The sequence below is a fragment of the Chenopodium album genome, chromosome 25 (genome assembly GCF_948465745.1).
Source record: "Chenopodium album chromosome 25, dcCheAlbu1.1, whole genome shotgun sequence".
Classification (NCBI taxonomy): Eukaryota; Viridiplantae; Streptophyta; class Magnoliopsida; order Caryophyllales; family Amaranthaceae; genus Chenopodium; species Chenopodium album.
In genome coordinates this window covers 4611599-4637763 of record NC_137858.1, presented here as the reverse complement: position 1 = coordinate 4637763, position 26165 = coordinate 4611599, and the positions used below count along the sequence as shown (strand labels likewise).

Genomic DNA, 26165 nt, shown 5'->3' with positions numbered 1-26165 from the left:
TTCCAAGCAATATTTCTCTTGTAGTAATATAACAGATGAATACGTCATTGAACAAATAAACTCAAAGAAAGTGAACTTTGATGAATTGATGGTGCGAACTTGTCGAGTGGATGTGGTCTAATCAGTTCAAAAAAGGCTGCTAACATCAATGGGCCATAATCAATTAGATGGATGTGGAGGTCCAACAAAATTATTTAGCTTAAAATATCAATGGGCCATATTCAATTTGATGAATGAGGTCCAACAATATTATTTCAGCCCACACTTGCTTGGAAACATCAAGTTTAATGTTTTAATTACGTGGCCCAATTCGCAATAACACTATTTTTTTTTCCAGGTGATGCATTAGTTTATATGATGTCAAATTGTCAATTTACCATTATGTAAATTTGGAAATATAATGGATAAAATTTAAGATTTTATTTGGAAATTTACGCATATTATTATCAAATATTTGATTCCTATAAATATGACAACAAGTTTAGTTGGTTAAAGTCATAAAGGAGCGATACCTAAGACATGAGATCAAATCCCTTTTACATCACTGCTATTACAACTCTCTTTACACAAGCCAAAAAAAAAAAAAAAAAAAAAAAAAAGGCATAATTTCATATCACAATTTCTTATTATTATTTGGGGAACATAATAGTTAGTTCCATATTGAACGAGAAGTTGATAAGCTGATAAGAAGATAGTGTTGATTCTAATATGAATTTGATGAAGTATTATTCTGATGTACAAGAATACAGTAACGGTCCCACCGCAGCTTCACATGCAGTTGTAAATATGGAGGAAAAGGCTAGGCTGCTTCAATTCATCATCTCAGATCATCTATCTTTAAATTCACGAGTTTTGCTGCACGTGATTATCAATCTTTTTCTACCTGTCTAATTCACCTATTCTTCAATGTTTTTTGTTCACCCTAATTAATTATTTGTTCAAGAAATATACTTGTACATATATTTTGGATTATTGGAATATATTTATCATACTAGTATATTATAACCTTTTCTCATCTCGATCTATTATTTATGTGAAAGTCAAGAGTATAACAACTAGCTTAATAATAAGATTGCTCATTCAGCATATCTCCGTATTTAGATTTTATGGAATATTTGAGTCATAATTGAATTATTTGTCACATTATCTTCAAACCTTACGTTCAAAGTGAGGGAAGTTAAATTTTACTCCGTACTTGGTATGAGCAACGAAAATGTAACTTATACTATGTAACATAATAGCAAAGACATTTTTTTTTTTTTTTTTTTCTTGGTGTTGATTAAAAAAAAAAAAAAAAAAAAAAAAAAAATTGTCCATTTTCCTTTTTAAAGCCAAACTTTTTAGAGAAAAGACATTATCACCGACGGATAGAATTATGAAAACAAAAGAAGACCATCAAATCTTAAAATGTAATGTTGAAATAGAGAAATGTACTTGAATTGGTGAAATGAAATGGTGTTTGTGAGGTTTATATGAAGCTTCGCATCAAATCTTCCATAAATGTTTTAACGCGGCTGATTGATATCTACAATTCCCATACTTTGTCTACCCACAAAAGGGAACCAAGCCCTTTCTACACTCTCTTTTTTTTGGTAACACTTACGGGTACAAAGTATTAATCATTCATATACGACTCATACGAGTAATTATTTACCTTTATGTAACAATAAGATATTAGTAAATGTTGCATGTTTGATTTATGCCGAGAATTTTTTATATATATGAATATTGATGTATGCAACTCATTTAGCCAAAGGCTTAAGGGTTGTATAAAGAGAACTTTGTTACACTTATCTTGATGTAATTAATGTTATTTTTAGCTTTTTATTATACGAGCTGAGCCCAATCTAAGGATTGTACTCTTTTTTGTTTTGATAAATATTTCGCATTAAAAAGTTAGATCTCTCAACCACAATAATGTAATAATAAAAGGTGTATTTTATATACACTTTTAGAATAAATAAAAGTTTTGGTATCACGGGGAGAAGGGATAAAAAAAAAGGCATTTGTTTAGGAAGAAACAAGTGTATGTAGTATGAGTGTATGACTTTAATAATTGAGAAGAAAAGAAAGAGTAAAATTCACCCTTCAACTAAAATAAATGTGAATAAAAACTAAATATTCTGATGTTCCCCATTATGATCGCACACCGCCAATATGAATATCCATCTGAATTTGCCCAAAAAGGTCTCTTTCTTTCTTAACATATTTTTTCCCAATCAATTTTCACGTCTTAATTGTGGTAGCTATACTTCTTTATTCACGTCAACATTCATGGTACGTAGTACTAGTGTCAGTGTAAATATATTGCTAACATAACCATCTAACCTAAATGATGTTAACATCATTCACTTCATATACAAGTACTAATCACGTTGTTCGATGTCCATGAAGGGAAAATATGATCTATGTATAAAAAAACTAGTGATGGATCTTGGACAAAAAATTTAGGGTTGAGGTTTGAACCTCTAATTCCTTGACTAAAATTGAGATATTTGACCACTATATCACATTTTTTTTAATAATTATATATACAGTACCATATAATAACTAATTGAGCACTTAAACTCTTGGGTACAATAAAATGTTTAAGAAGAAAGTGCGGGAACTGAAAAGATAACTCTTACAAAAGTTTTTTTTTTTTTTTGATTCATATGAGCCACAAGGGCGGGTACAACGGGGGGCGGGGGAAATTCCAGCATATGCTGGGGGCAAGGATCGATCCCGTAACCTCGATGGGAGTGCTACCATCAAGCCAACTCCACATCCTTTCTTACAAATTATTTATATTATAGATTATATTGAGAGATTTTAGTAACATCTAGCTAGACACTCGTAGATTTTGTTAGTTATAGGATTTGATCTCTTGACATCTTGCATACTATAACATGGAAAAAACCAATTCCTCTACACCAAAATTAATGACAATTAAGAGCAAATTTAATTAATATCTTGAGCCAAGGGAGAGGCCAAGGCCCCCACCAGCCCCTCCTTGGCTCCGCCCCTGATTAGGAGGTCATAGACTCATCAGTCATCAGAAAAGAAACTTATTTAAATCTCGTATGCAAAATACATTATCCATACTAGTTCAATACTATTTCAATAGAAAATTTTCCTAAGTGGTAAAATTCAAATGTCATTATAGTTTTTCATACTCAATACACTCTCAATATGAGCTTTCAGTCATTAAAATTTGATTATATTTCATGAGGCCAAGGGATAACATACAACCTTTCAGGGTTTCACCAATATTTATCTAGGTACTTAAAACTTTGATGTTGTATAGGATTAGATAACAAACAAATATCAATTTTTTTAAACCTATCAATACTTTACTTATACCGTAATTAAAGATATCAATAATCAGGGTAATACACTAAAATCCATAAGTACATAAATGTTACAATTATCTCTAAACAGTAAAAATATGTAAATAGCAAACAACTATGTAAATATATCATGAGAATAAGGGATAATATACAACCTTTCACCATATTTACTTGCTTTTTTTTTTTTAAACTTTGATATTGTATAAACTATAAATAGCAAACAAATATCCATTTTCACAATTTTATCAATACTTTACATGTACTATAAATTGTATACATCAATAGTTAAAGTAATATAGTAAAATCCATTAATAAAGAAATGTTGCAATTATTTCTAAACAGTAAAAATATGTAAATACTGCTCAAACAATTAAGGCAAATCTTTTTTGTAACTAGACAAAAACCACACAAATGACAAAAAGAAGAGTAGAATGGGCCCATTAACTTCATATACAAATAATTTTCTTGCCAACACAATGGACCCATAGTTGAGTGCAAATTAGGCTCTTATTTGATCTCCTATTTATATCATTTTACTTCCAAAAACCCCACTTCCAACAACAAAAACAGAGCATCCCATTTAAAACCCACATCAAACAACCACATTTCATTTCTCCTTCTTCAAAAATCCACAAAAATTAAAAATATTATTTCTACTAAAAAGAATGAGCTCAATCTTAGAACCAAGAACACCCAACAAAAATGTCATAATAAACACAAAAACCACCATTTTTACAACTTCAAAATGGTCATCTTCTTCAAGAAGAACTCCTTCACTTTCTTCTTCTCCTTCAATTTCCTCAAATTCATCTTCTTCTTTTAGATCTTTCTCCCATGAAGAAGATGATTCTCCACCTCCAACACCTCCTCAAAGAATCCCATTTTCATGGGAATCGATCCCAGGAATCCCTAAACACCAAATCATCAAACGACTCGATTCTTCTAGGAAATCGAATTATCTTCCCCTGCCTCCTGCAGCTGCCCCTGTTTCAGGCACTACTAAATCAAGCTACAAGAAACATCACATTATTAGTAGGAAAGATCCTTTCTTTGCTGCCCTAGTCGAGTGCTCGAAAGACGACGACAACGACAACAACGACGACGATAAAGACGTGTTTCGGAGCATTTGGAAAGAACCTGCTAAGAGTTTAAGTCATAGATTTGGATTTGTGAATTTTTCATGTAAAAATACTTGCTCTGTTGCTGAGTCTTTGGTTTTTCTTCCAAGAGAACAGCCTAGGAGAATTTCTTACGGTTTGGTTAAAAAACGGTCAGGGTAAAATTAAATTAGTTTTGGGAAATAATTTTCATCTTAGGGGCAAAAAGGTAATTTTACTACTATATTATTATTACTATTTTGTTACCCTAGGTTATTGTTAAAGTTGCATGGTTTTGCTTAATTGTAAGGTTTTTTAATCTCTTTTTTTATATTGAGATGTGTGGAAAATTGAGAATTCAAGTTTGAAAATGGTATTGTATATATTAAACAAAGTTAGAGTATCACTATCCAATGTGTTTAGATTTTGTAAATTTCTTACCTTTAATTAATGATTATTGTTGATTTCTTGATTCAATGATAGTAATGTTATATGTTCAATGTTCAAGTAGAAAGCAACTAGTGTCTATGACTCTTTGTTACTTATTTGGATCATTTTTTTTGCTTCAATTTTAGACTTTTGGCGTTTTACATTGTGATCATGCATAATACGGAGTATTTTTAAAAAAGGAATTAAAAAATTATGCAAGTTTACACCTATTGTAAGACAAAAATAATAATACGGAGTATAATACTTAAAGTAGTAGTAAAATGGTGTATAGTTGAAACAATTGAATGGGATAGATTACATATTATTGTGATTATTAAATTGACCATTGTTGGTAATTAATACAATACCATGTTTAAACCTTAAGTTACTCGGAATAGAGGTTTTTTAAACGATTGCTTCACCATGTTCATGCCGTACCATGTTCAATCGGAGTGAAGTAGTCTCCAGCACTACTAATTAATCAATTTTTGCATAATTAATTTTGTCGGATATAACTCTTACCTAATTTCTTGAGAAGGAACCTACTTAAAACAATAATGTAGGCAAAAGAAGACTAATTATTGAATATTAATTCAATATGAATTTTATTCTAAATCCAACTCACACAATATTTATTTGGAAACGGAAAAATCCAGCAAACATTTTTCTACATACGGAGTAACATTTAGGGCTTGTTCATATTTACTTAATTTCAGTTCAGTTCAGCTTCAATCAGTTCAGTTCAGTTCAGTTCCAATCAGTTCAGTTCAGTTCAGCTCTTAATTTTCCTCTCACATAAAATATTCATTTCAGCTCAGTTCAGTTCAGTTCAGTTCCAATCAGTTCAGTTCAGTTCAGTTCGGCTCCAATCAGTTCAGTTCAGTTCAGTTCAGCTCAGTTCAGTAAATATAAACAGGCCCTTAGTCATGCGTGTCATTTATCTTAGTCGTCGGAATAGTCAGTAACCTTTATACGAAGTAGTTTCTTTGTGTCTCTCCTTACTAGGGGAGAAAATTCGTTAATAAGTACAGGTTGTTTTTATGTACTTCAAATTATATGTTAATCACGATTGGTGTAGGGCTTTTGGGCAAGTATTAAAGTATTAAAATACAAATGCCAATTGCCAAGTATCTAAGTAAAGGGATATTTTGTACCCATAATTTGATGTTTAGGGGGACATAACCCAAAGGTTTGGTGACCTTCCATGAGAGATCTAAATAATAACGTCTTGGACCACTCTTTCATAACACCACCAAGAAAATAGACCAATTGCTCTTTCTCCTCCTTTTTTTATTAATAAAAAACCTTCAAGGTTGACTTTTTCAGTATAAAGGTGTGTATAATTGTACATAGTACTCCATATACAAAATACTAGTATATTATTTTCTCAATATTTATTTGTTCTTACTACTCGACATATTGTATTTTATCGTTGGTATATGTTATCAAAGAGCCAATTACTCAAAGTAGAAAACATCTTTAGTTATGTACATACCAAGTAGTTGTATAATACCATATTGTCGTAGTCCATATATACTTGATAACCTGACTATATTTTTATTCGTACTTGAAATTTTGTTGTTTAAAGTTTCAATTACCTAAAATGCTGGTAATTCTCTTTAATTTACTCTTTACAATATACGAGTATTTTGTAAGTTATTGTATCATACATTTTTAAAGAATTTCACGAACACATAGCATACAATAAAATCGACTAGTATATACTTCGTACCTAATATGTACAAAAATAAGTAGTACCTCAGCTCCGAGAAGCAGCCGTGATAAAGAGTAAACAAATGAGTTAATTACGTCTCCAAGCAACAACAATTGAGCAAGCAGACATATCTTTTCATATTTTGTCTTAGTCGTGGCCAATAATTTAACATTAATATTCTTCGACATTATATATGAATATGATCACAATTTAATTCACAAGCTGTACCATATAATAAATTATTGCACATCATGATATTTTATTCCTTCAATATTATCATAATTTCGTGCATGAAGCATAGATATATACTTGTTCCTTTGATAATGTGCTACTCATTTTTTTTTTGGACCACTATCTATTATTCTACATCACGTTATCACGTACAATAGCTGTTAACTTGTAGTTTTCTAGATCATTATTATGATAAATTTATGTATACATGTTTTCTTTGGCTATATCATGGTTTTTTCATGAAGCATGCTTAATTGCTAGCTAGAGCCGCCTAGGCGTTAAATAACCATACATGGCTATGAGTTTCCTTACTTCCATTATATTGATTATGAGGAACCTAGCTCCTATGCAAATTAAACAATCATCAATGCAATCAAGTTAAGCAACTTGTGCCGAAATTAATTGTCAAAGTTGTGCTGATCAAATTCAAACACGTACAATACAGATATACCTTCAATTTTTTTAATGTATATGTATGAGCTAATAACTTCGAAATTCGTCTATTCATCTATCAAATCAGTTTTAATATGTAGCATTGTCTTCTAATGCACGAGCTACAGAAAGCTTGTGACAACTCTTAACCCCCATGCTAGGCAATTGTTTAGGCCAATTAAGCTAAGTGATGTAGCATATAATACCCCCATGCCAGTATGTCACTACATATTTGGCCTCTATTTTATGATTCTTATCCAAAATGCAAGGGTGTTTGTATATACATAATTAATTACACACACTCGTGATTTTATACTAGTATTTTGATATTTTCATACGAGACACATACATAAAATACGGTACAGGTTAAATTAAGCAAAGGGTACATTTTTTCTCTTACATAATATAGTTTGCGTATTTTGCTTACAATCACTTGTCACGGGAAAAATGATTGTACGAATTATATAGTACGTAATCCGTTACACGGTACACACAGTACAGTTCAAATAAAAATGTTATTGTAGTACTAGTAAAGTCTTGAGGTAGACTATTAAAGCCATTAGTAGTGGAGAGGAGGTGCGCATCTCTAATTCAAGGCCTAAGAAAACTTTTCATCATTCACCACTTTAATTATGGGTTACCATATATCTTGAGGCAAAGGTAATGATAGTCTATACAAAAATTACTTGATTAATTAAGCCTAATATAGTACTTATGTTTCAAACTTTTGAATTTTGTGATAACTATTAATTTAAAATGTAAGAATATGAATTATATAGGTCAAACTTAGGACTAATCGAGGAAGATAGACAAGCCATTATGGAAAGAATGGATTATTTTCACCTTTATATAATACATTTGTATAAACAATAGTGTAAAAATTATCTGCCCAAAAAAAAAAAAAAAAGGAAAAAAAGACTATTGACTATGATTCAATGTAATGATTAGAAATGAACAATCTTGTAACACAAGGGAAATATAGTACAATGAGCCACATTGTTCATTAAAGTTGTAGCCCAATAATGGATCACAAATTCCTTGTTTCGAGCCAAAGTGGCTCCCAAATTCGGCTTCTTAAAATGATTATGAAAGTTACTAAAGCCAGCGTGTGTTTTTTTAATCATTCTTCCCCACAAAATATGTTAAATATGATTTTTTTTTTTTGTGTTAAATAAGGGTACACCTTTCACTTGCAAACAACAATGCAAGCATTGCATCAAGATCGATAAGATATACAAAATATATTGTACTCCATACTGGATTTTATAACGATGTTAATTAAACTTTATACATACTTATATGTACCGTATTACAGGTATGTCTACATATGTTACGTACTCTTGGTTTTTAAATAAATGTACTCCGTGATAGTATTTGTGAAGCAGAGCTTAACTATATGATTTATCGCCTAAAAGATATACGTATGTGTATTACGTTCAAAATTTCATGCTTAAAAAAATCTAACTAGGCCATTGCTCTACAAGTCGTCAGTCGACTATAGCACTCTAGCAAATAGTACAAGTAATAACTATTGTGATTCATGACAATTGCACTAACAAGCAAAAACGAGCTTTTTTTATTTATTTATTTATTTTATTATTTTTTATTAAAGAGTTAAAGAGTGCATATAAGTGGAGGTTCAGTAAAGAGTAATTAACTATAGCCGGCTTAGTTCTCAAAAAAACAAAAGTATTATGAAAATTTTACAAATTGTGAATGAGAACTAGTTTAATCAGCTAAATAACTAGGAAGTACATCTGTACGTACATGTATACAGTATTATACAAAGTACAATCAATACATACGACACTATAGTAGCTTTTTAGTTAGCAAAGGCATGGATAACCTTATGAAAGTTATGACTTACCCTCTCCCCCCTTTTTCGAAATAACTGCTCATGAAACACTTTCTTTTTTTAGTCGTTTCATGATAATTGGTATATATCATAAATGGCAAGAGATTATCAGTACTAAATTATACGGAATTTTTACCATACATACGGAGTACATAGATTACTTGCATAATCCACTAACTTTTCTTACACTCACATATCCTCTTTCGTAATATTATAAACTAACCCTTATACAACTCATTTTATAACCTTAACTTATTATTTTATCCGCTAACTTTTACTACGTATTCAAGAGAGCGTGTTAATTATTCTGAAACGGATAGTAGAAGTATTAAACTGAATATGGTCGACATGGACCTATACAGTATATATATGAGGCCCACTAAACATTCCTCACCTCGTGATGTGAAAAAAGGTCTTTGTCAATTTATTTCTCAACAAGGGTCAATAAATATTAAGTTGAGCTAGTACTCTAGTAGTAGTAGGTAAAGCATGCAAAAATATCTCCCAAAAAAAACAAGACAAAAACATTAATACTCCTTGTAAGAATTGGGAGCATAGCAAGATAAGGAGGTAATATATTTTTTTTATGAGTAGACCTAAGTCAAGAATGTACTCCTTAAACTTAAATGAAAGGGATAACAAATGAGACAAACTAAAACGAAAATGAAAATTAATACATTGTTTGGATTGAAAGAATTGCAGGAAAAGGAAGAGAAGAGAAAAGAAAGGATTCATCCTCTTTTCTTTGGATATCTTTTGATGGGAGGGAAGAGAAGGCAAGGGAAGGGAAGGGAAATAGAAGGATTCATTTTCCGTCCCTCTTTAATAAACTAAATCCTTCCAATATTGGAAAGATTCGGAGGGAAAATGCAACCTTGCCTTTTCCCTCCCCTCCCATTCCTCCCCCTTCCTTCTTCTTCCCTGATTCCCTCCCTTTCCTTTCTCTTCCACTTTGCTATTCAAACAAACCGTAAAATTTTGATTAAAAAAATAAAAAAAAAAAGGCTAAAAAGTTAACAAATGTATAATTCATAGACGATGCATGCTAAATTATATCAAGGGACTTTATTAAGTTTGAATTTTATTTATTTTAGAGAATTTTTTTCTTCATGGACTCTAATTAAATTATTAGCAGTAATTAATTTATCCATGCTGAATTGTCAAATTTCATCAATTTTTTCTTAGGGGAAAAAAAAAAAAAGAAAAAACTTTATATGGAATAAAGTGTTTGTCAAGTTCACGAAAATAGACTGTTGATGATTGTAGGCCTAAATTGCTTGTACCAAATTGACTAGTTACTACTCTTTTGTTCCTTCTTTTATATCAATTTCATTTTATTGATTGATGAGTTGAAAATATATTTTTTTTAATTGCATTTTTTTTTTCTTTTCAAAATCACTCCTCTATTTTGCTTAATGCAAAAGGCAGCACTTATATAATTATATATTTTGTTCAATTATATACTGATAACTGATGTATAAATAACTTATGATTTCTATATTAATTATCTCCAATTTTGGGCACGATTAAATCACAATCATTACTAAATAACAAATTAGGACTTTTATTGTGTGTAGACTTTCATTCTTTATCACTATATAAAGACTTTTATTTTGTCCTAAGTAGCTATTAATTAATTAAATTCTACTCCCTTCGTCCCAAAAAGAACGACCCATTTGGGTTGATTACGCGGGTATTAAGGAAGTTAAGTAAAAAGAAGTAAATTTATATTGGAAAGATAAATTTACATGGGGTTTGTAAAAAAAATAGAAAGAGAAAGTAATAAAATAACATGGAAAATCAAATTTTTATATGGGGAGGCTAATTTTGCACAAATATTATTGCAAATTAGTGGGTATTTTAATGCAAATGGGTCATTCTTTTTGGGACAAAGTTTTGACCAAATGGGTCGTTATTTTTGGGACGGAGGGAGTACTACTAGTGCATTAAACTTCTAATCATATTATTGGTGTTGTGATCGAAAGGGAACTATTACCTGTCACTGAAATTAAGATATATAGTTATAAAATGCAAGTATTCGTAGAAGAAAAACTCATTACCTATTTTCCTGCAGCCACAAATTATTATAATGTGACTATCTACCTACCAAAGAAAAAATTAATCATCAAGCAATAATTGTTTCATTTTATACAAATACAGTACACATACAGTAGACCTACAAATAAATGCCGAACTTGAAATATTACTCCATCCGTTTCACAAATAATATTTTCCTGTTTTCCATAATTTCGTTGATGTCCATCTTTCAAAACTCTATATATTTCTTTATTTTGTATTGGACAACATTTTGTAAGATCTTTTTATTCTATCAGTTCAATTAGATGGATTAATATATTTTTATTTGGTCTTAATTAACTTTTTTCGTTCAATAATTACAAATAAAGCCCAACGGTTGGGATAGTGCCATTAGGTTAATTCCATTACTTAGTCAAACAATCGACTAGTTAAACTACATATTGGATTTGAATGAGGGTTCGTTATTTGACCCGAGCAATCTCTTCAGAATCGGTCATTTTTGCCAAAAATGTTCATCCCATGGGATTAAAATCACGACACGACTTCATACATGATCATTTCAACATTTACAACAATGAACTTTATTGTCTCCTACTAACTAACACATACAACACAACTAAACCAAAGGGTATGTTAGGCTCGGTAACATATAATAAAAGGGTTCAATTCAGCAAATTTATCTTCTCCCAAATTTAAATCCAAAACAACTTTATTAGTAAAGCAAAGTATATAATTAAAGATTCAGATCAGCGTACCGTGCACTGTAAGTAGTTGCTTAAGACTAACATATTATATTGAAGACAGCATTAATTTACTGCTTCATAAAACATGCAGTACAACTAGTCAACGTCATATATCATGGACCTAATATTGGAGATTCTTTCAATTAATATCTTTACATACGTACGTTTTATCTTTAATTGTGATCTAAATTACATACCTACTCGAGTGATTATATGTTACTGTTAACTGTGTTCATCAAGTCAACAACCAAGCTAAGGGTAACAATTAAGTATTAACACATATAGTTTTTCCACTTTGATCGTGCCATAGAACTTGTGACCTATTGTATAGAAACTTTAGTCATCTTTGTCATTAGGTCAAGTCCAAATTAATATGTATATAATTGCCGATTATTAGATATTAAAAATATTTAGATTCTATATATATTCTTACCAATATGTATATACAAGTATATTTTTTTGGTACAGATGACTAGGGGGACAAATTAGGGCTCAAAGTCAAACGCTTGCTCCATGTCATTTTAATTAGTGGTATCTTGGTTTAATTAATCTAAATCTAATATTATATTCCATTACAATATATATACTTCATATGGTATGTATTTCTTTTTGGTGCCACCTTAGATTTAGTTTAGATATACTAGTATTTGGTATGCCAACTTATATGACTAAATTTTTTTTCAGTCTTCAATTTAAATTAATTGATCATGTTATCAACTAAGACCCTAATATATATTGTTGGCCACATTGATCCGATGAGAAGAAATACAATGGTAGATTTGGACATATTTGTTTTATCTTAATCTAACTTAATTGACTAATTTCAGATGAAATATCAGTTCGTTCAAATAAAATAATTTCAACTAAGTTTAGAAAGAAAAAATAAGATTTTTCATACAATTTCACATAAAATAATTTCAGGCAAAGTATTTCAAATAATCATGTATGATTTAGATTTTTTGACCCAATTAGACTTGTATTTGATCAAACTTTTCTATGATTTAGACACGAGCATGCAAGCTAAATTGAATATTTGGTCATATATCAATATCGTTGTTAAGTTAATATTTTATTATACATAAATCTGTATCATATATATTCTGCCTCTAGGTTGAGTTGTGTAGTTGAAAGGGACAAATTTGAATTCATTTGATCAACTTACTTTGTTGATTATATAAATATAAATTTTATGGTATAAACAAATATAGCAGCCTACAACAAACTTGTCCTCTTATGATCTTATCTACATAAAAAGTTGCAAAGAAACAATATGTATAATTTCATATTTGCAGAGCTCCTAGTCCTAGTTAATATGGAGTAGGATACAACAAAAATATATATAACATCGTACCTATAAAAATCGAATAAGAAACATAGTATTATACATATAAACATGCATATATATATATATATATAAATACATGATGGTTGTATAAGTCATAGTCACCTTATTAAGAAAAAGGCATAAAGTAATATATACGCAACTAAATACGAAAATTATACACGCATGAATGTTTCACGTCCATCCTCACCATCAATCACCTACCAACCATGCTTCCATCATTCAAGCTTTTGCTTTCTATTTATATAGTGGAATCTTAAATTTATATATTATCAAAAATACATTACAAGTAAAACTCCCGTAAAAGTTCATATCTTTATAAATATCATCAAAGTAAAATCAAAGAAAGTGATAGACTATGTATCTAGATGTGTAATGTAATTAATACAACTAATCATTGAGCAATATGTATAAGCGTGCGGCCCGTAGCCATGCAGGGCTAATGTAAAGACATGTAATCAAATTTCGTCTACAATTGTATAATTAGAGTGATTAATCGATTGGACTAGTTAGTGACCTCCATAGCTGTACTTGAATGAATAGCAAAATTGGACGAGCCCAAATAATGAAGGTCGTGTTCAAGTCTGCTCATCTAAATGTGCCCAAATAAAACAAAGCTCAAGTATCAAACTTTAATGAACGAGGTCCAATAGCATCATCCAGGCCCAAAAACATAGCCTCAATTCAAGAGGCTAAACTATCACGCATTTCCAATTCTAAGCATTTGCTATGGGTAATTTATAACTGGCTTATGCAAAATCTTTTCATGATAAGATAATCATCTGAGCTCGCTAAACTTAATAACAAACCGATTCACGTATTTATTTATGGTGTTTAGAGAGCCACAAGGGCAGTTGGTGATGAAAATCGATCCCATGATCACCTGGGACCGGGAGGAGAGCTCTAACCACTTGAGCTATCCCTCACTCTCATTCACAGATTTCATGCAATCCCCTTTGAACGATGTATATTCAAAATATCGACTTATTTTAGTCTTGAAGATTATAATGGTTGAAAATATGCATTGAGAAACGAACATGAAGAGAATAAAAAAATTTGTATCAATGGAAAATTATAAAAACTTTAAAGCTTAAGGTCTAGATACACACTGAAGAAATGTATCTTGTGCTACCAAATAGTCTCTCATTCAGTCAAAAATTGGGGAAAACGTAAATTACCCAAAAGAGAGACATACGAAATCTACTACTAGTAGTAATTTACTCGTAAAAAACCATTCTCCGACAAAATAATCTCAATGGTGTTCAATCCAAAGGGAAGGAAGCCAATTATGTCTTTTTCCCCTTTAGACCCAAGTTGTTCGAAAATATATGCAGAAGTTTCTTGGGGACCTAAAAGCCAGCAAGTAAAGAATGTGACACTAAAATGCAGCTAGACCACCCACTTCAGGGGTCAGTAACAAAGAAACGCAGCATAAGACAACAGAGCAGCTCGTGAATCGAGCATTCTACGGCTACAAATCACAGCCATGAGAATATCAGACCCTACTTGGCATTCACTTGGAATGTCTACAGAAAACAAAGCAAAGACTGCTTGGACCTCATCAGCTCAGACACCAAGCATCATCATTCATGCAAACCATCGCATATGCAATTATGTCGACTAATTTCTAAGTCTATTTCATATGTACATACTGTGATGCTGATGATGATCAATTCAGATATAAAACTCACACACAGGAACACGAGTACATGGCCCATATAACCCAGATTGCTAGCTCCTAATTGCCAAAATACGATTATAAAAGCAATCAAATGCTTAACTTGAATCTGAATAGAAGCAATCTAACCTGTAATGTAGGTTATCTACTATTGCCAACTTGGGTGGAAAGACTGGAATACAATAAAGTACACCAAATCCAGTACCTTATTATTTCCATTTACACTGCAAGACAGCTGTTGTTTACAGAACAAGACTAACATGAACCATAAAAAATAACAAATAAAAATAAACAGTAAGCTGATCGGAGCTGAGCATATACAATCACTTTAATCTATGTGCTTATTCAACAAAGACGTGACCAAAATAATAATCTTCATTCACTAATGGTAATTTGTATAATAGTTTATGCAAACATTGGAGCCTCAACTCTGGAAACCAACACAAGATAACTCATTATCAAGCGGAGGGACTAAAAGGATAAAAATGGGAGCAAAACTCAACACTACCCTACTCTATGATATACACAGAATTCTGCACCATGGCAAGGACCAAACAGGTATAAGTTAGAGGTCAGAAAGATCTGCACAATGTCAGTATCTAAAATGACAGTTACATGGCAGAATTCACATACTAGTACACTACTTGCACGTACCACTCATTAATCAACATCCAGGAAGGGATTGTGCAGAACTATATGGCGAAAAACTTGCTGCAGATTCACTGTAATGCAATGGAGTCGGGTATCTCATAGAAGAAGATCCAAGATAACTTGATGAAGCATTACTAGGACTTGGAACATATGGAGACACGTATCTAGTATTGAGAGGTGATACAGAAGGATAGCCCAGAGAACCTGATGGAGAATAGAACTGAGAGGCATACGACCTTTGGGAGGACATATTCCTAAGATCTAATGAGCTTCGACTCAAACTCATTGACGGAGAATGTTGATTATGATATGAGTTTAGAGGACGGGGTATTTGAGGACTACTTGAAACAGAAGGATATTGAGATATTGCACGAGATCTTGGACTTGGTGAAGCTATTTGTATAGCAGAGGAACGTACAGATGATGAACTGAATGAAGAAAACGGTGAAGAAGCAGCAGATGATGGATTGGATGAGAGCAATGGTGTAGATTCTGATGCCGGAGGTTCACCAGTGCTAGTCCTTGCATCTCGTTTGCATACTGGGCAAAATGTTCTCCATGAAGTGAGCCAAGCATCAACACAAAATGTGTGAAATTCTGCAAAATTCACAAGATCACTAGTTAGATCCTCCATGGCCACCAAAAAAACTACCATTTATACTTGAAAGCACATCAAGCAAATAAGTAAAATTATCGTATTATTAATCTATCATATGAATCTGGTAGAAGCCTTAGAACAAACTCAAGTCAGAAAATCAGCATAATCAGCTTGATTTAATTTTTTTTATTATTTACAAGACCTATCATGAATCTTGGTGTCACCACCATCGAACCCATCAAAATTTTCAATATGATGAGCAAGGGACACAAGTTCCCATTCCATCACCTCTCAGATAAGTCAGAACTGGTGATTGATACAAAAATAATCAGAATAACCGTTCGAGAGAATTCCTAATAGGATAACAAGAACCAGATTAGGCAAAAACAGCTTCCACTACCAACCCATTTTTTAAAAAGTAGATTATAACTGACAAAGGAATTGTAGGGTACCAGGTAGTTATGTTTCTAAAGTTAAACAGAATACTAATTATAAGTGCATCGAGATTCTCGCTTCTTGTGCATCGATGTGGTGGTAAATACTCAAATTAGCTTCTACTGATGTTGCGGAACACCAAACAGAATTGCCATAAGAAGTAAAACAAGGGTGCAATAGTGCCTTTAAAGCAAATACTCACAAGCAAAGACAAATACAAAGGAACATCTCTTAAGGCATAACTTACTGTGGCGACATGGCAGAATCCGGAGCTTGTCACCAACTCTGTAGTCCTCAAGGCAGATAGCGCATGTTGATGCTGTGCAATTCTCCTCCGTTACAGATGTGAATACTAAGCTCGGCATAGCTTTAACTAAACGGCTACTCATCCCATGAAATTCTCGAACCCGGCCTTGAGGCCTTTCTCGTCTAACACGGTGCCTTCTAACAAAGAAACAAGTAGCCAGCACTGCAGACATTGCCAGAAGAGAAATGAAAGAAATTGCCATTATCGACCACGCAGAACTTTCATAGCTAGAAAACATCCACACTTCCACATCAGGGCCAGCATAGGCCCTCAACTTATGTCCAGTTGCTTTCGAAACAAATACAGCATGGATATTTATACCAGCAGAATTTCCTGCCACTGCATTGCCAGAAAACAACTCCTTAAAATGTTGCAACATAATGTTAGATTGTGTAAACTCCCTTGAGGAATGTATACAATCGATCATTAATACATAGGGTTACAAAGTTAGGGTTACAACAGTAGTCCGAATTATGTTAGGAAACCTAAATTAATGTGAATATTCACATACATAAGTATATTTATACATCCCTAAATTATATCCCAAGAATATCTTCTATCACATAACTTATTCATAAAATATACAGACAGATACATAACATAAATATATGGTTAAATCATAAAAGTGAAAATCCCAGTCAATAATTTCCAAAACTTTCTTAGACTCTTGATCTACAATTCCATAGGGAAATTACAACAAAGAACAGATACATCCGGAAGACAAATGCAACTTCTGTAATTTTTCTCTACCTAGTTTCAGATAAGCAAATACTCCAACAATTCAATTCCAACTATCAACAATGTTTTAGGTTTCGATTCAGCCTCCTAAACTCAATTATGCCATAAAAAATTAAAAATCAAACAAATCAACTACAAAAGCAGAAGCAAAATTCAACAAAACACCAATTCATTGTTTTCAAGTTCGATTCGAGCAAGTAATTCATACAACACACACAACAAAAACTGATTCAATTAAATTAGACAAAATGAAAAAGAGAATTACTTGCAACCAAACCACCACCATCCTCATTATCATAGATAATTACAGCTTCAAAACCTGCTTTCTGTGCCCTTCTAATCTTATTCTCGAAGCTACATCCACCTCTAACAATCAATGCAATTGGAGATGAACAATTTCCATCAAGCTCAACACTATTCTTCAATGGTGAACAACCATTAATTGGCTCTGCCATGTACAATCTTCCACACATACCGTTAAGCCCCAAAGGTGGTGCTGAAATTACCAATCATAAATTCATGATATCAGAATTTACCCAAATAGCATAATTTCAAATCAAACTAAAATTCCTGAACATAAATCATTAAACCCAAAAAATTTATATATAAAAAAAAATGTTGATTTTGAACTAGAATGCAAGGATTAAGATTTGAAACTCACCAAAATTAGCTTCAATATCATCAAATTTGACTGTGAAATTTGTTCCAATCAGAACAACAGAAGCAGAAGAGAAACTCAGCATCATGATCAAATATATACAACTAAACAAGAATCCTCTCGAAATCTTCAGACCCATATCAATTATTTATTAGAAAATACCCAAATCTGATCTTGTAACTATTTTTTTTGCAAGAAACCCAGAAAAGTTGAGGAATTTTTTTTGAGGGTTTAGCTTAACACGGTTGACTCACAAGTCTCAGGTTCCAAGAAATAAGAAAAAAAACAGGATTGTCAACTTAAAAGGAATTAGCTTGCAAATAAACCCAGAAAAGGAAAGCTCTAATTTTGACCTAATTAAACCGCAGATTCTCTAATTAGGAAGAAGGGAAATTAGGGTTTCTAAGGATGGAAACATCAGCTTCCATCTGCAAATTGAAAAGGGAGTTGCCAGATTTTTTTAGATTGTTTTGCAGATTTTGGAGATTTAGACAGGGAAGAAAACAGAGGACACTAGACAAACAAAACAATGTGCTTCGTTTTTTTTTTTTTTTGGTTTCTTATTATTATTATTTTAGAGGGAAAATTGGATTATTTTGTACAAATTACAATAATTATTGGATAATGAATATGCCAAGATGCCAATTGAAAACAGAGATAACAATTAATAAGTTTATCCCAAAATAAGATAAAAAATGAAATAATTGAGTACTAGATTATTCTGCTCGGTCCTTAAACCTCATCCACGTTATCTGTACAAATAAATGATTTTGTGTAGATGTATTTGGTTAACTAAATGTCTCTTGAACTTGGACCACTTTTCTTTATGGGATCCACCTCCTCTAATTACCCTATATAAGTTAATTGCTTCTAATTAAGCTTACAATAGTTCACAAGACCTTATCATCTTCGAAGTAGTATTTTCTAATCTAATTTGATATGATCTTCGGAGTAATATTTGATTTTTATTTCTAATCTAATTTAATCTGATCTTGACAATGTAATTGAATGTAGAATTTAAATGGTAACATATGGAGTATTTGATAATCTTATCTACTAATCTACGTATGATCACTAGTTCGATTCGATTCAGCCTAAGCACAACACAATATTTGGATTTGGCCCAAGAACGACACACTCTAAACCGATCTACTTAGTTTATGGGTTGTAGATTGAACTCCCTCCCCTAGTCCCAACCCACACAAACCTGGTTCGAAATCACAACTTTGCTGGTAAAAATGTGATCAATTTTGCTAGTAGATTACTCCATAGTAGAATACAATTATAAAGCGGCCGCTTTATTGAACAATTTACATAATAGGTTTACCTTTATTTCTTTTATTAAGTAGTCGTACAACAAATCTAAACATTGGATAGATCAAAATCCCATTTCATTTTTCTTTACTTTCATTTCACATTGTAATTTTTTTTTTTGAAAAAAAAGCAAGCAAGACCATTAATGGTACTTCATACAAAATGAGCAAAGGAAATAAAACCAAGAAAAAAGAAACCCTAAGAAATCGGCTTACAAAGCATAATAAGTTAGCAGCAACAATGGGGTGACCTCATAATTTGACGCCAAACGTGATGGCAGATTCTAATACCAAAGGCAAAAGCTCGAGGAACCACTAGGTGAAGCTGTTAGCGACTCATCTTGTCTCCCTTTAAGCAATCCTGCTCCAACTTTAAGTCCAATCACGATTGAGGAGATGATCTTGAAGTTACATATAGTCATATATTTCCTAGTCTTCCTTGTCACCCGATCTTTGTGCTTCACTGCTATCAGGTCTCAAAGGCTGTGCATTAACACTATCTTCGTCTTCTTTGCCAAGGGTTTGTATTATCATCATGACAGCTACCAGGAAAACAATAAGGAAAACTAATTTGAGGCCAATCATGGAATTCAGGAACTGCATGAATGATGGGCCACTAATCTTTTTTGATACTGTCCTTCCTTCTTTGTATCCTTCGAGGAAGTGTGTAATGGCGGAACCCTGATCGTCTTCACCGATACTATCTGAATCAATAACCTGGACAAAAAAAGGATTAGGCGTTAGCATTTCTGCACTCTAACACCACCATAATTCTAAATCTATATTAACAAGAATAATAACAGTCTCACTACTTGTCCTTCAAACTAAGTAAATGTAGCTACGAAGGCCTGCAGCCATGCCATAAATAGTGTTTATATTGGCCATTATTGCTGTTATATTTTAAGAAGCATAATCTTCTTCTTTTTTTTTTTTTTTTTTTTTTTTTTTTTTTTTTTTTTGGGTAAATTGAGAAGCATGATCTTTGCAAGGACTAGATGCAGATAAGGGAGATTTTACGTTGGCTTACATTAAAATACTCCTCGTTTCCATCCCAAACAACCATTTTAGGCAGTTTTGTGTTTTTACTGATTTTAAATGTCTCAACAAAGTCCGGAAATTGCTGAAGACCAGCATAAGCAAATAAATAATCACGATTAGCAGAAGCAGCAGCCTTCAATAACTTGACCAGCTGTTTCGTTTTATCATCATTCTCATCCTCCACAAATGTCAAAACAATTTTCCTATCTTCATCTCTCAACAACTTCAATGAGTCAGAATTTATAGGCAAACACAAGGGCAATACATTTTGCTTGATGAACTCCTCCAAGAATTGATCTGCACATGATAAACCAGTCAACTAAGCATTTTTTTTTTCTTTTTGAAGCGTACACATTTAAGTCCACATCTGTAAGTTCCAAAACTCCACATATGCACATAGCAACTAAAGAATTTTTTCCAATATGCAAATTGTAAAAGTAAGACAAAGGGACCTGATGCTACTACAGAACCTTCACCTACAGATTAATTTCTTTCACATTCTTAATTTTCTTATCTAGCCTAGTCCCAACTCCTAAACACTGCACAGTGCACACTATGGGAAATGGATATGAAAGATGCTCAACCAGAATCACAGAACAGGCAACCTCTCAGAAAAATCAATGATGTGTAAATTGCTCCTGTTTCCATGGTCTTATTTTAAGTAAGGGATATTGCCGAAATATATAAAAGAATAAGAACCTACCATCAAAAGGCCCGTAGAATATGTTTTTCTCATCATAAGTTGGATGGAGAGACACTAAAGCTGGTACTTTGTCAAAATCATACGATTCCATAACACTATCTGAAAAGTCCTTTGCCACTGAAAACCATGCCTGTTTCTTGTATTTGATGGCAAACTTGGATATGACAGACTCATCCATTCCAAAGCCAACATAGATGGGAAAATGAGGGCCAGCTTCTTCAACAAAGTTACTAATAGCAGTGTCTGAATCAAGAATAGTTACGTCAGGAGCAACAAATTTCTTTAAAAAACGGACAAGTAAATCAGCCTTCCTCGGTCCATTATAATCAACAGGAACACCATGCATGAAGAGCTTCAGAGTTGGAAAGCCACTGAATAACAATGTAAAGCAAATTATTACTAACCAAATAAATCACATAAAAAAAATTTAATAATGCAAGATATCTGGAGTAACTTATGCCAAGAAATATTCACTGTCAGATCCAGAGCATAGTATTATACATATTTTTTTAGATAGAACCGTATTATACAATTTGCAATTGCATATTGTAAAGTTGTAAACTGTACAATAAACCCTACTAAATTTTTGGCTGTCAAAATTTTCCATAAGGTGTTTATCTAAAAAGGACCAATTACATACTCAATCTCATATTTATCACCAACACGTCTGTACTTGTCAGCATCAATTTTAGCAATCACAATGGGCTTCTCCAGTCCAGCAAGGGCAGCAGCAGTTGCATCCAACTGCACTTAAAATTCAGAAACATAAATATCTTTGGTTTAAGTGATCATTTCCTGTTTACATAATAGTAATAATTGGGTACAAATACGCGACAAAATTGAATATGTTAGCATTATTATCACAAGTTAAGAATCAAATTTTAGTTTTACGAGTATTTGTTATTTGGGGCAAGCTGGGGGTGGACAAACAGAAGAACTGAAGAAAGGTGCATCTACTCATCTAGTGTTATAATGCAAACATAGAGAGTTTGCCTGCAGAATACTCTTCCTGAAGTTTAAAATGATTCTCATTCAAATCGAATTTATCGATTGGTATTAGAAGTGCATATGTTCTAGATAATCCATTTATCCCCTCCATATAGATATACAAGTTCCCTTATTGATTTATCTCCCATGATCAAGGATATGACATAATTCTAATATAAAATCCGTGATAAAATTTAAAGTTTTAAACCATTCCTACATTCTCCGGTCTCTATCACTTAACTAGAATAAGAGCATCTTGGAAAGTCCAATCATTTAAAATTACTACTTTGTCTAACTGGTTAGTTCACATTCTAAGGAAAGGTGACAAATTTGATCTAGGCATCCTAAATCATTATACATCACAATTACTTCGGAATAGTAGGATAACTTTCTCAAGCATAAGTAGAATCATGTCACTTCCTACAGTTGCACAATTCGAATTAACGACATCAGCACAAAACTCTACCAAACACAAGTAAAGGGAAACGGAAAACATTAGACATTGCTAATACATAACAATTAGTAGCATAAACAATTCAAGCAACAAATCGTATCGCATCGAAACACACTACTGATGCACAAATTTGAAGATAGATAAAGATTATTTTAAACAGACAGAACCTCTCCTCCTCATAGATCACAACAACACTCTAATCAGACATTTATAATCGCCATTTTGCATCAGTTTTAGTAAAAGAAAAACACAATAATAAAAAGTATGTAAATTTCGCCAATTATCCACAAAATTATACTACATGTCAAACAGAAAACCCTAATTATATAAGAACACACTAAAAAAAATCAATTAAAACTAAATGAAGGAAACAATAGAGTGCAATAAGAAGATCTAAAAGAGCAGAAAAAGAAGAGGAGAGAGAAAGAGGACCTCAGGAGAGAGACGCTTGCAGTGACCACACCAAGGGGCGTAGAAATCGACGAAGACATAATCGAAGGATGAAATCGCAGAATCAAAGTTTGAATCATCCAAATCAATCACTTTTCCATCAATGTCGAATTGCTGTTCTTCGCCGAAGATCGGGAAGAGGAGAAAGAAAGTGATGATCGTGAAGAGGAGAAGTTCAACTGCTACTGATCGTATTCGCATGGCTTCTTCTGTTGGAACTGTTTCTGTCTGTGTTTATGATTGTTTCTCTGGAGTTTTAAGTTCGCGGATTCCTGTTTTGTTTTCTTTTCCTTTACTCAGGTAAATCAGGTTTGTGGATTTTTTATTATCATCCTCTGGAATAAATTTATTTTTTTTTTTTTTTTAAAGTATTTTTTTTAATGTCTCGCGATTATATAAAGATTTTTTTTTTTTTTTTAATTCCATATACGGTAAGATACGGAGGTGCCCCTCCTATCACAAGAAGGGTGGGATGAGCATCGAATCCTGGTCACATCGGAGGATTTTATAAAGATAGACCTTATTTTCTTAACTTAGACGGTTAAAAAAAACCTCAAGTTTTACCATCTATAGCAAAGTAATAACAAAATTTAGAACTTTGTCACAAGAATTGTCAATAGATGTTCTTTCAAAAAATTAAAAAAAAAAAAAGAATTGTCAATAGATGACCTTAACCAGTTAACCTATTTGATCTAAGTTTACAATTGAATAATTCCACATTGAATATTGACACATCTACAGGGCAAAAAAAAAAAAAAAAGTACAACAAATCCACAATATTTTTAATATTGAAAATTTCACGTCTAACAAATGATCACCAATATTCTCTACAGGAACAAGATCCATGTTTGAAATGATGAAATCTACTTCGATCCCTAACAACAATTTCACGGTCGAAAATCTTGGATATGAGCTTAATAGCAAGGTGGCAATCAGCACACACCCTTAGGTTCTTGATTACTGTTATTGGAGTTCCTGGCAAAGTAATAATGAGCATAAAGGCAATAGCAATCTTTTCACTGTGATATGTCAAGGCAGTCTCTTTTTCTTCCTCTTCAATGTCAGCTAGCACATTCACTGTGTGAGGCACATAGCCCTCCAATCTTAGAACTTTTGTGATCTCTCTTAACATCGCGTATATTTCTTTGTCCTGAGGATGAGATCGATCTCCCATAACAAACTCGTGAACACGATTTCTCAACTCGACAAGGCTGAATCCTGGTGTTTTCCTGACTCCTTCCTCTACCATTTTGGCCCTCAGTTGCTGGACATCAGTCCAACGTTGCTCGGATGCATAAAGATTCGAGAGAAGCACATAATCACCACAATGCTTTGGGTCTAATTCTATAAGTTTAGACCTTGCAGTTTGTGCAAGAGCTAGATGCCCATGCAGTGAGCATGCACCTAATAATGTCCTCCAAATAACAGCATTTGGTTGCATTGGCATGTCTTTAATGAATTCATATGCTTCTTTCATCTTTCCTGCTCTACCAAGTAGATCAACCATACAACCATAATGCTCAATCCTCGGCGTAATTCCATACCTATCTTTCATCTGATTGAAATAATCAAATCCTTTATCCACCATTCCACAGTGACTACAAGCATACAAGACTCCAACTAAGGTGATATCAGTTGGTGCCAATTCTTGCACTTCCATCTCCTCGAAAAGCCGAATTGCTTCACTTCCAAACCCATTCACAGCTAACCCAACAATCAAAGACGTCCAAGATACCACACTTCTTTCTCTCATCTCATCGAAAACCATTTCTGCTTCCCTAATTCTCCCACATTTTGCTTAAAAATCCAAAAGCGCGTTTACTGCGTGCAAATTCTCATTCAAGCCAACCTTTAACATGTAAACATGTACTCTCCTCCCCAATGCCAATGCACCGAGCTCAGCGCAAGCACATAACAAGCTCACCATTGTAAATCCATCAGGCTCAATACCCTTCAAGCTCATCTGCCTAAAGAAATCCAGAACTTCATGAGGCTTCCCATTCAAAGCAAACCCATTAATCACAGAATTCCAAGTCACAAGATTTCTAACAGGCATTTTATCAAACACCTTGTATGCACTATCAGGGTATTCACAAGTAGCATACAAATGCACCAACCCATTTTGCACAAAAACCAAAGATTCAAACCCAGTTTTAATTACAACACAATGCATCTTTTCCCCCAACTTAACATCCAATAACTTAGAAATTGCCTTCAATAGAAAAGGGTAAGTATGTGTATCAGGCTCAACAAGATGAACTGCTCTCATCTGGGTATACAAATCAATGGCTGGTTTAGGGTTTTCACTGAAAGCATAGCCTCTAATCATGGTATTCCAGGTGAAAATATTAGGAGTTTGAATCTGGGAGAAGATTTTCTGGGCATAATCCATGGATTTTGAAAGAGAAACAGAGAAGAAGATTAGGTGTTTGGCAAGAAGAGGGTTGTTTAATGGAACACCATGTTTGATAGAAAAAGCATGAATTTGTTTGAGTTTGTGATTGGAAGAAGCAGATGATTGCAGAAGTGCAATGCATTGTTTGAGAATGAAAGGTTTTGGGTTTTCTGGGATGAATTTTTGTGTGCAGTAGAAAAACAGAGAGATGTGTTTTGTGTAGTAAATTGAAAGGGAATGGTGAAAGATTTGGTTTGAAATGCATAACTTGGTCATAATAGAGATGAAAATTGCAAACTAATCAAAGTTTTATAACACCGCATCATCATAAAATAACTCTGTCTCAAATTCTCAATACTTATGACACCAGAGAGTACTTGATTGAATGCAGCAATTTATGCATCAAAGGCTTAATACAAGTATAGGTTAACTTATAACAGTAGCCAACCTCTAATCATTGTATTCCGAGTGAATTGAACTTTCAGAAACAGAGGTAGTATATATTTTATGTGTCCGTAATTTTGCAATAATTGCTCACATTTTTGAAATAT

The 26165-nt window shown here is 32.7% G+C and overlaps 2 protein-coding genes and 1 pseudogene across 2 annotated transcripts; all 3 read right to left on the bottom strand.

The window, feature by feature from the left end:
- Nucleotides 1-15244: 15244 nt before the first annotated feature.
- On the bottom strand, nucleotides 15245-18990 carry LOC145615225 (receptor homology region, transmembrane domain- and RING domain-containing protein 2-like). Its single transcript, XM_081670292.1, has 4 exons — nucleotides 18278-18990; nucleotides 17882-18112; nucleotides 16819-17217; nucleotides 15245-16135 (listed from the first exon to the last, which is right to left on the bottom strand). The coding sequence occupies exons 1-4, from the start codon at nucleotides 18411-18413 to the stop codon at nucleotides 15552-15554; spliced, it is 1350 nt and encodes a 449-aa protein (XP_081526418.1). The 5' UTR covers nucleotides 18414-18990; the 3' UTR covers nucleotides 15245-15551.
- Nucleotides 18991-19592: 602 nt separating this feature from the next.
- LOC145614699 (protein disulfide isomerase-like 5-2) lies at nucleotides 19593-23440 on the bottom strand. Its single transcript, XM_081669772.1, has 5 exons — nucleotides 23202-23440; nucleotides 21969-22072; nucleotides 21329-21699; nucleotides 20615-20922; nucleotides 19593-20304 (listed from the first exon to the last, which is right to left on the bottom strand). Exons 1-5 carry the CDS (start codon nucleotides 23418-23420, stop codon nucleotides 20017-20019), a joined length of 1290 nt encoding a protein of 429 aa, XP_081525898.1. The 5' UTR covers nucleotides 23421-23440; the 3' UTR covers nucleotides 19593-20016.
- Nucleotides 23441-23619: 179 nt separating this feature from the next.
- On the bottom strand, nucleotides 23620-25954 carry LOC145614698 (pentatricopeptide repeat-containing protein At4g21065 pseudogene; annotated as a pseudogene).
- Between the last annotated feature and the right edge of the window lie 211 nt (nucleotides 25955-26165).

Excerpts from the sequence above, each read along its gene's own strand:
- LOC145615225 (XM_081670292.1), bottom strand. The coding sequence starts at position 18,413 with ATGGGTCTGAAGATTTCGAGAGGATTCTTGTTTAGTTGTATATATTTG. Across the intron at positions 18,113-18,277 it reads TGATATTGAAGCTAATTTTG|CACCACCTTTGGGGCTTAAC; the intron begins GTGAGTTTCAAA and ends TGGTAATTTCAG. Across the intron at positions 17,218-17,881 it reads TGGTGGTGGTTTGGTTGCAA|TGGCAGGAAATTCTGCTGGT; the intron begins GTAATTCTCTTT and ends CTGGCAATGCAG.
- LOC145614699 (XM_081669772.1), bottom strand. The coding sequence starts at position 23,420 with ATGCGAATACGATCAGTAGCAGTTGAACTTCTCCTCTTCACGATCATC. Across the intron at positions 22,073-23,201 it reads GCAAGCGTCTCTCTCCTGAG|TTGGATGCAACTGCTGCTGC; the intron begins GTCCTCTTTCTC and ends TTTTAAGTGCAG. Across the intron at positions 20,305-20,614 it reads GAAACGAGGAGTATTTTAAT|GTTATTGATTCAGATAGTAT; the intron begins GTAAGCCAACGT and ends TTTTTTGTCCAG.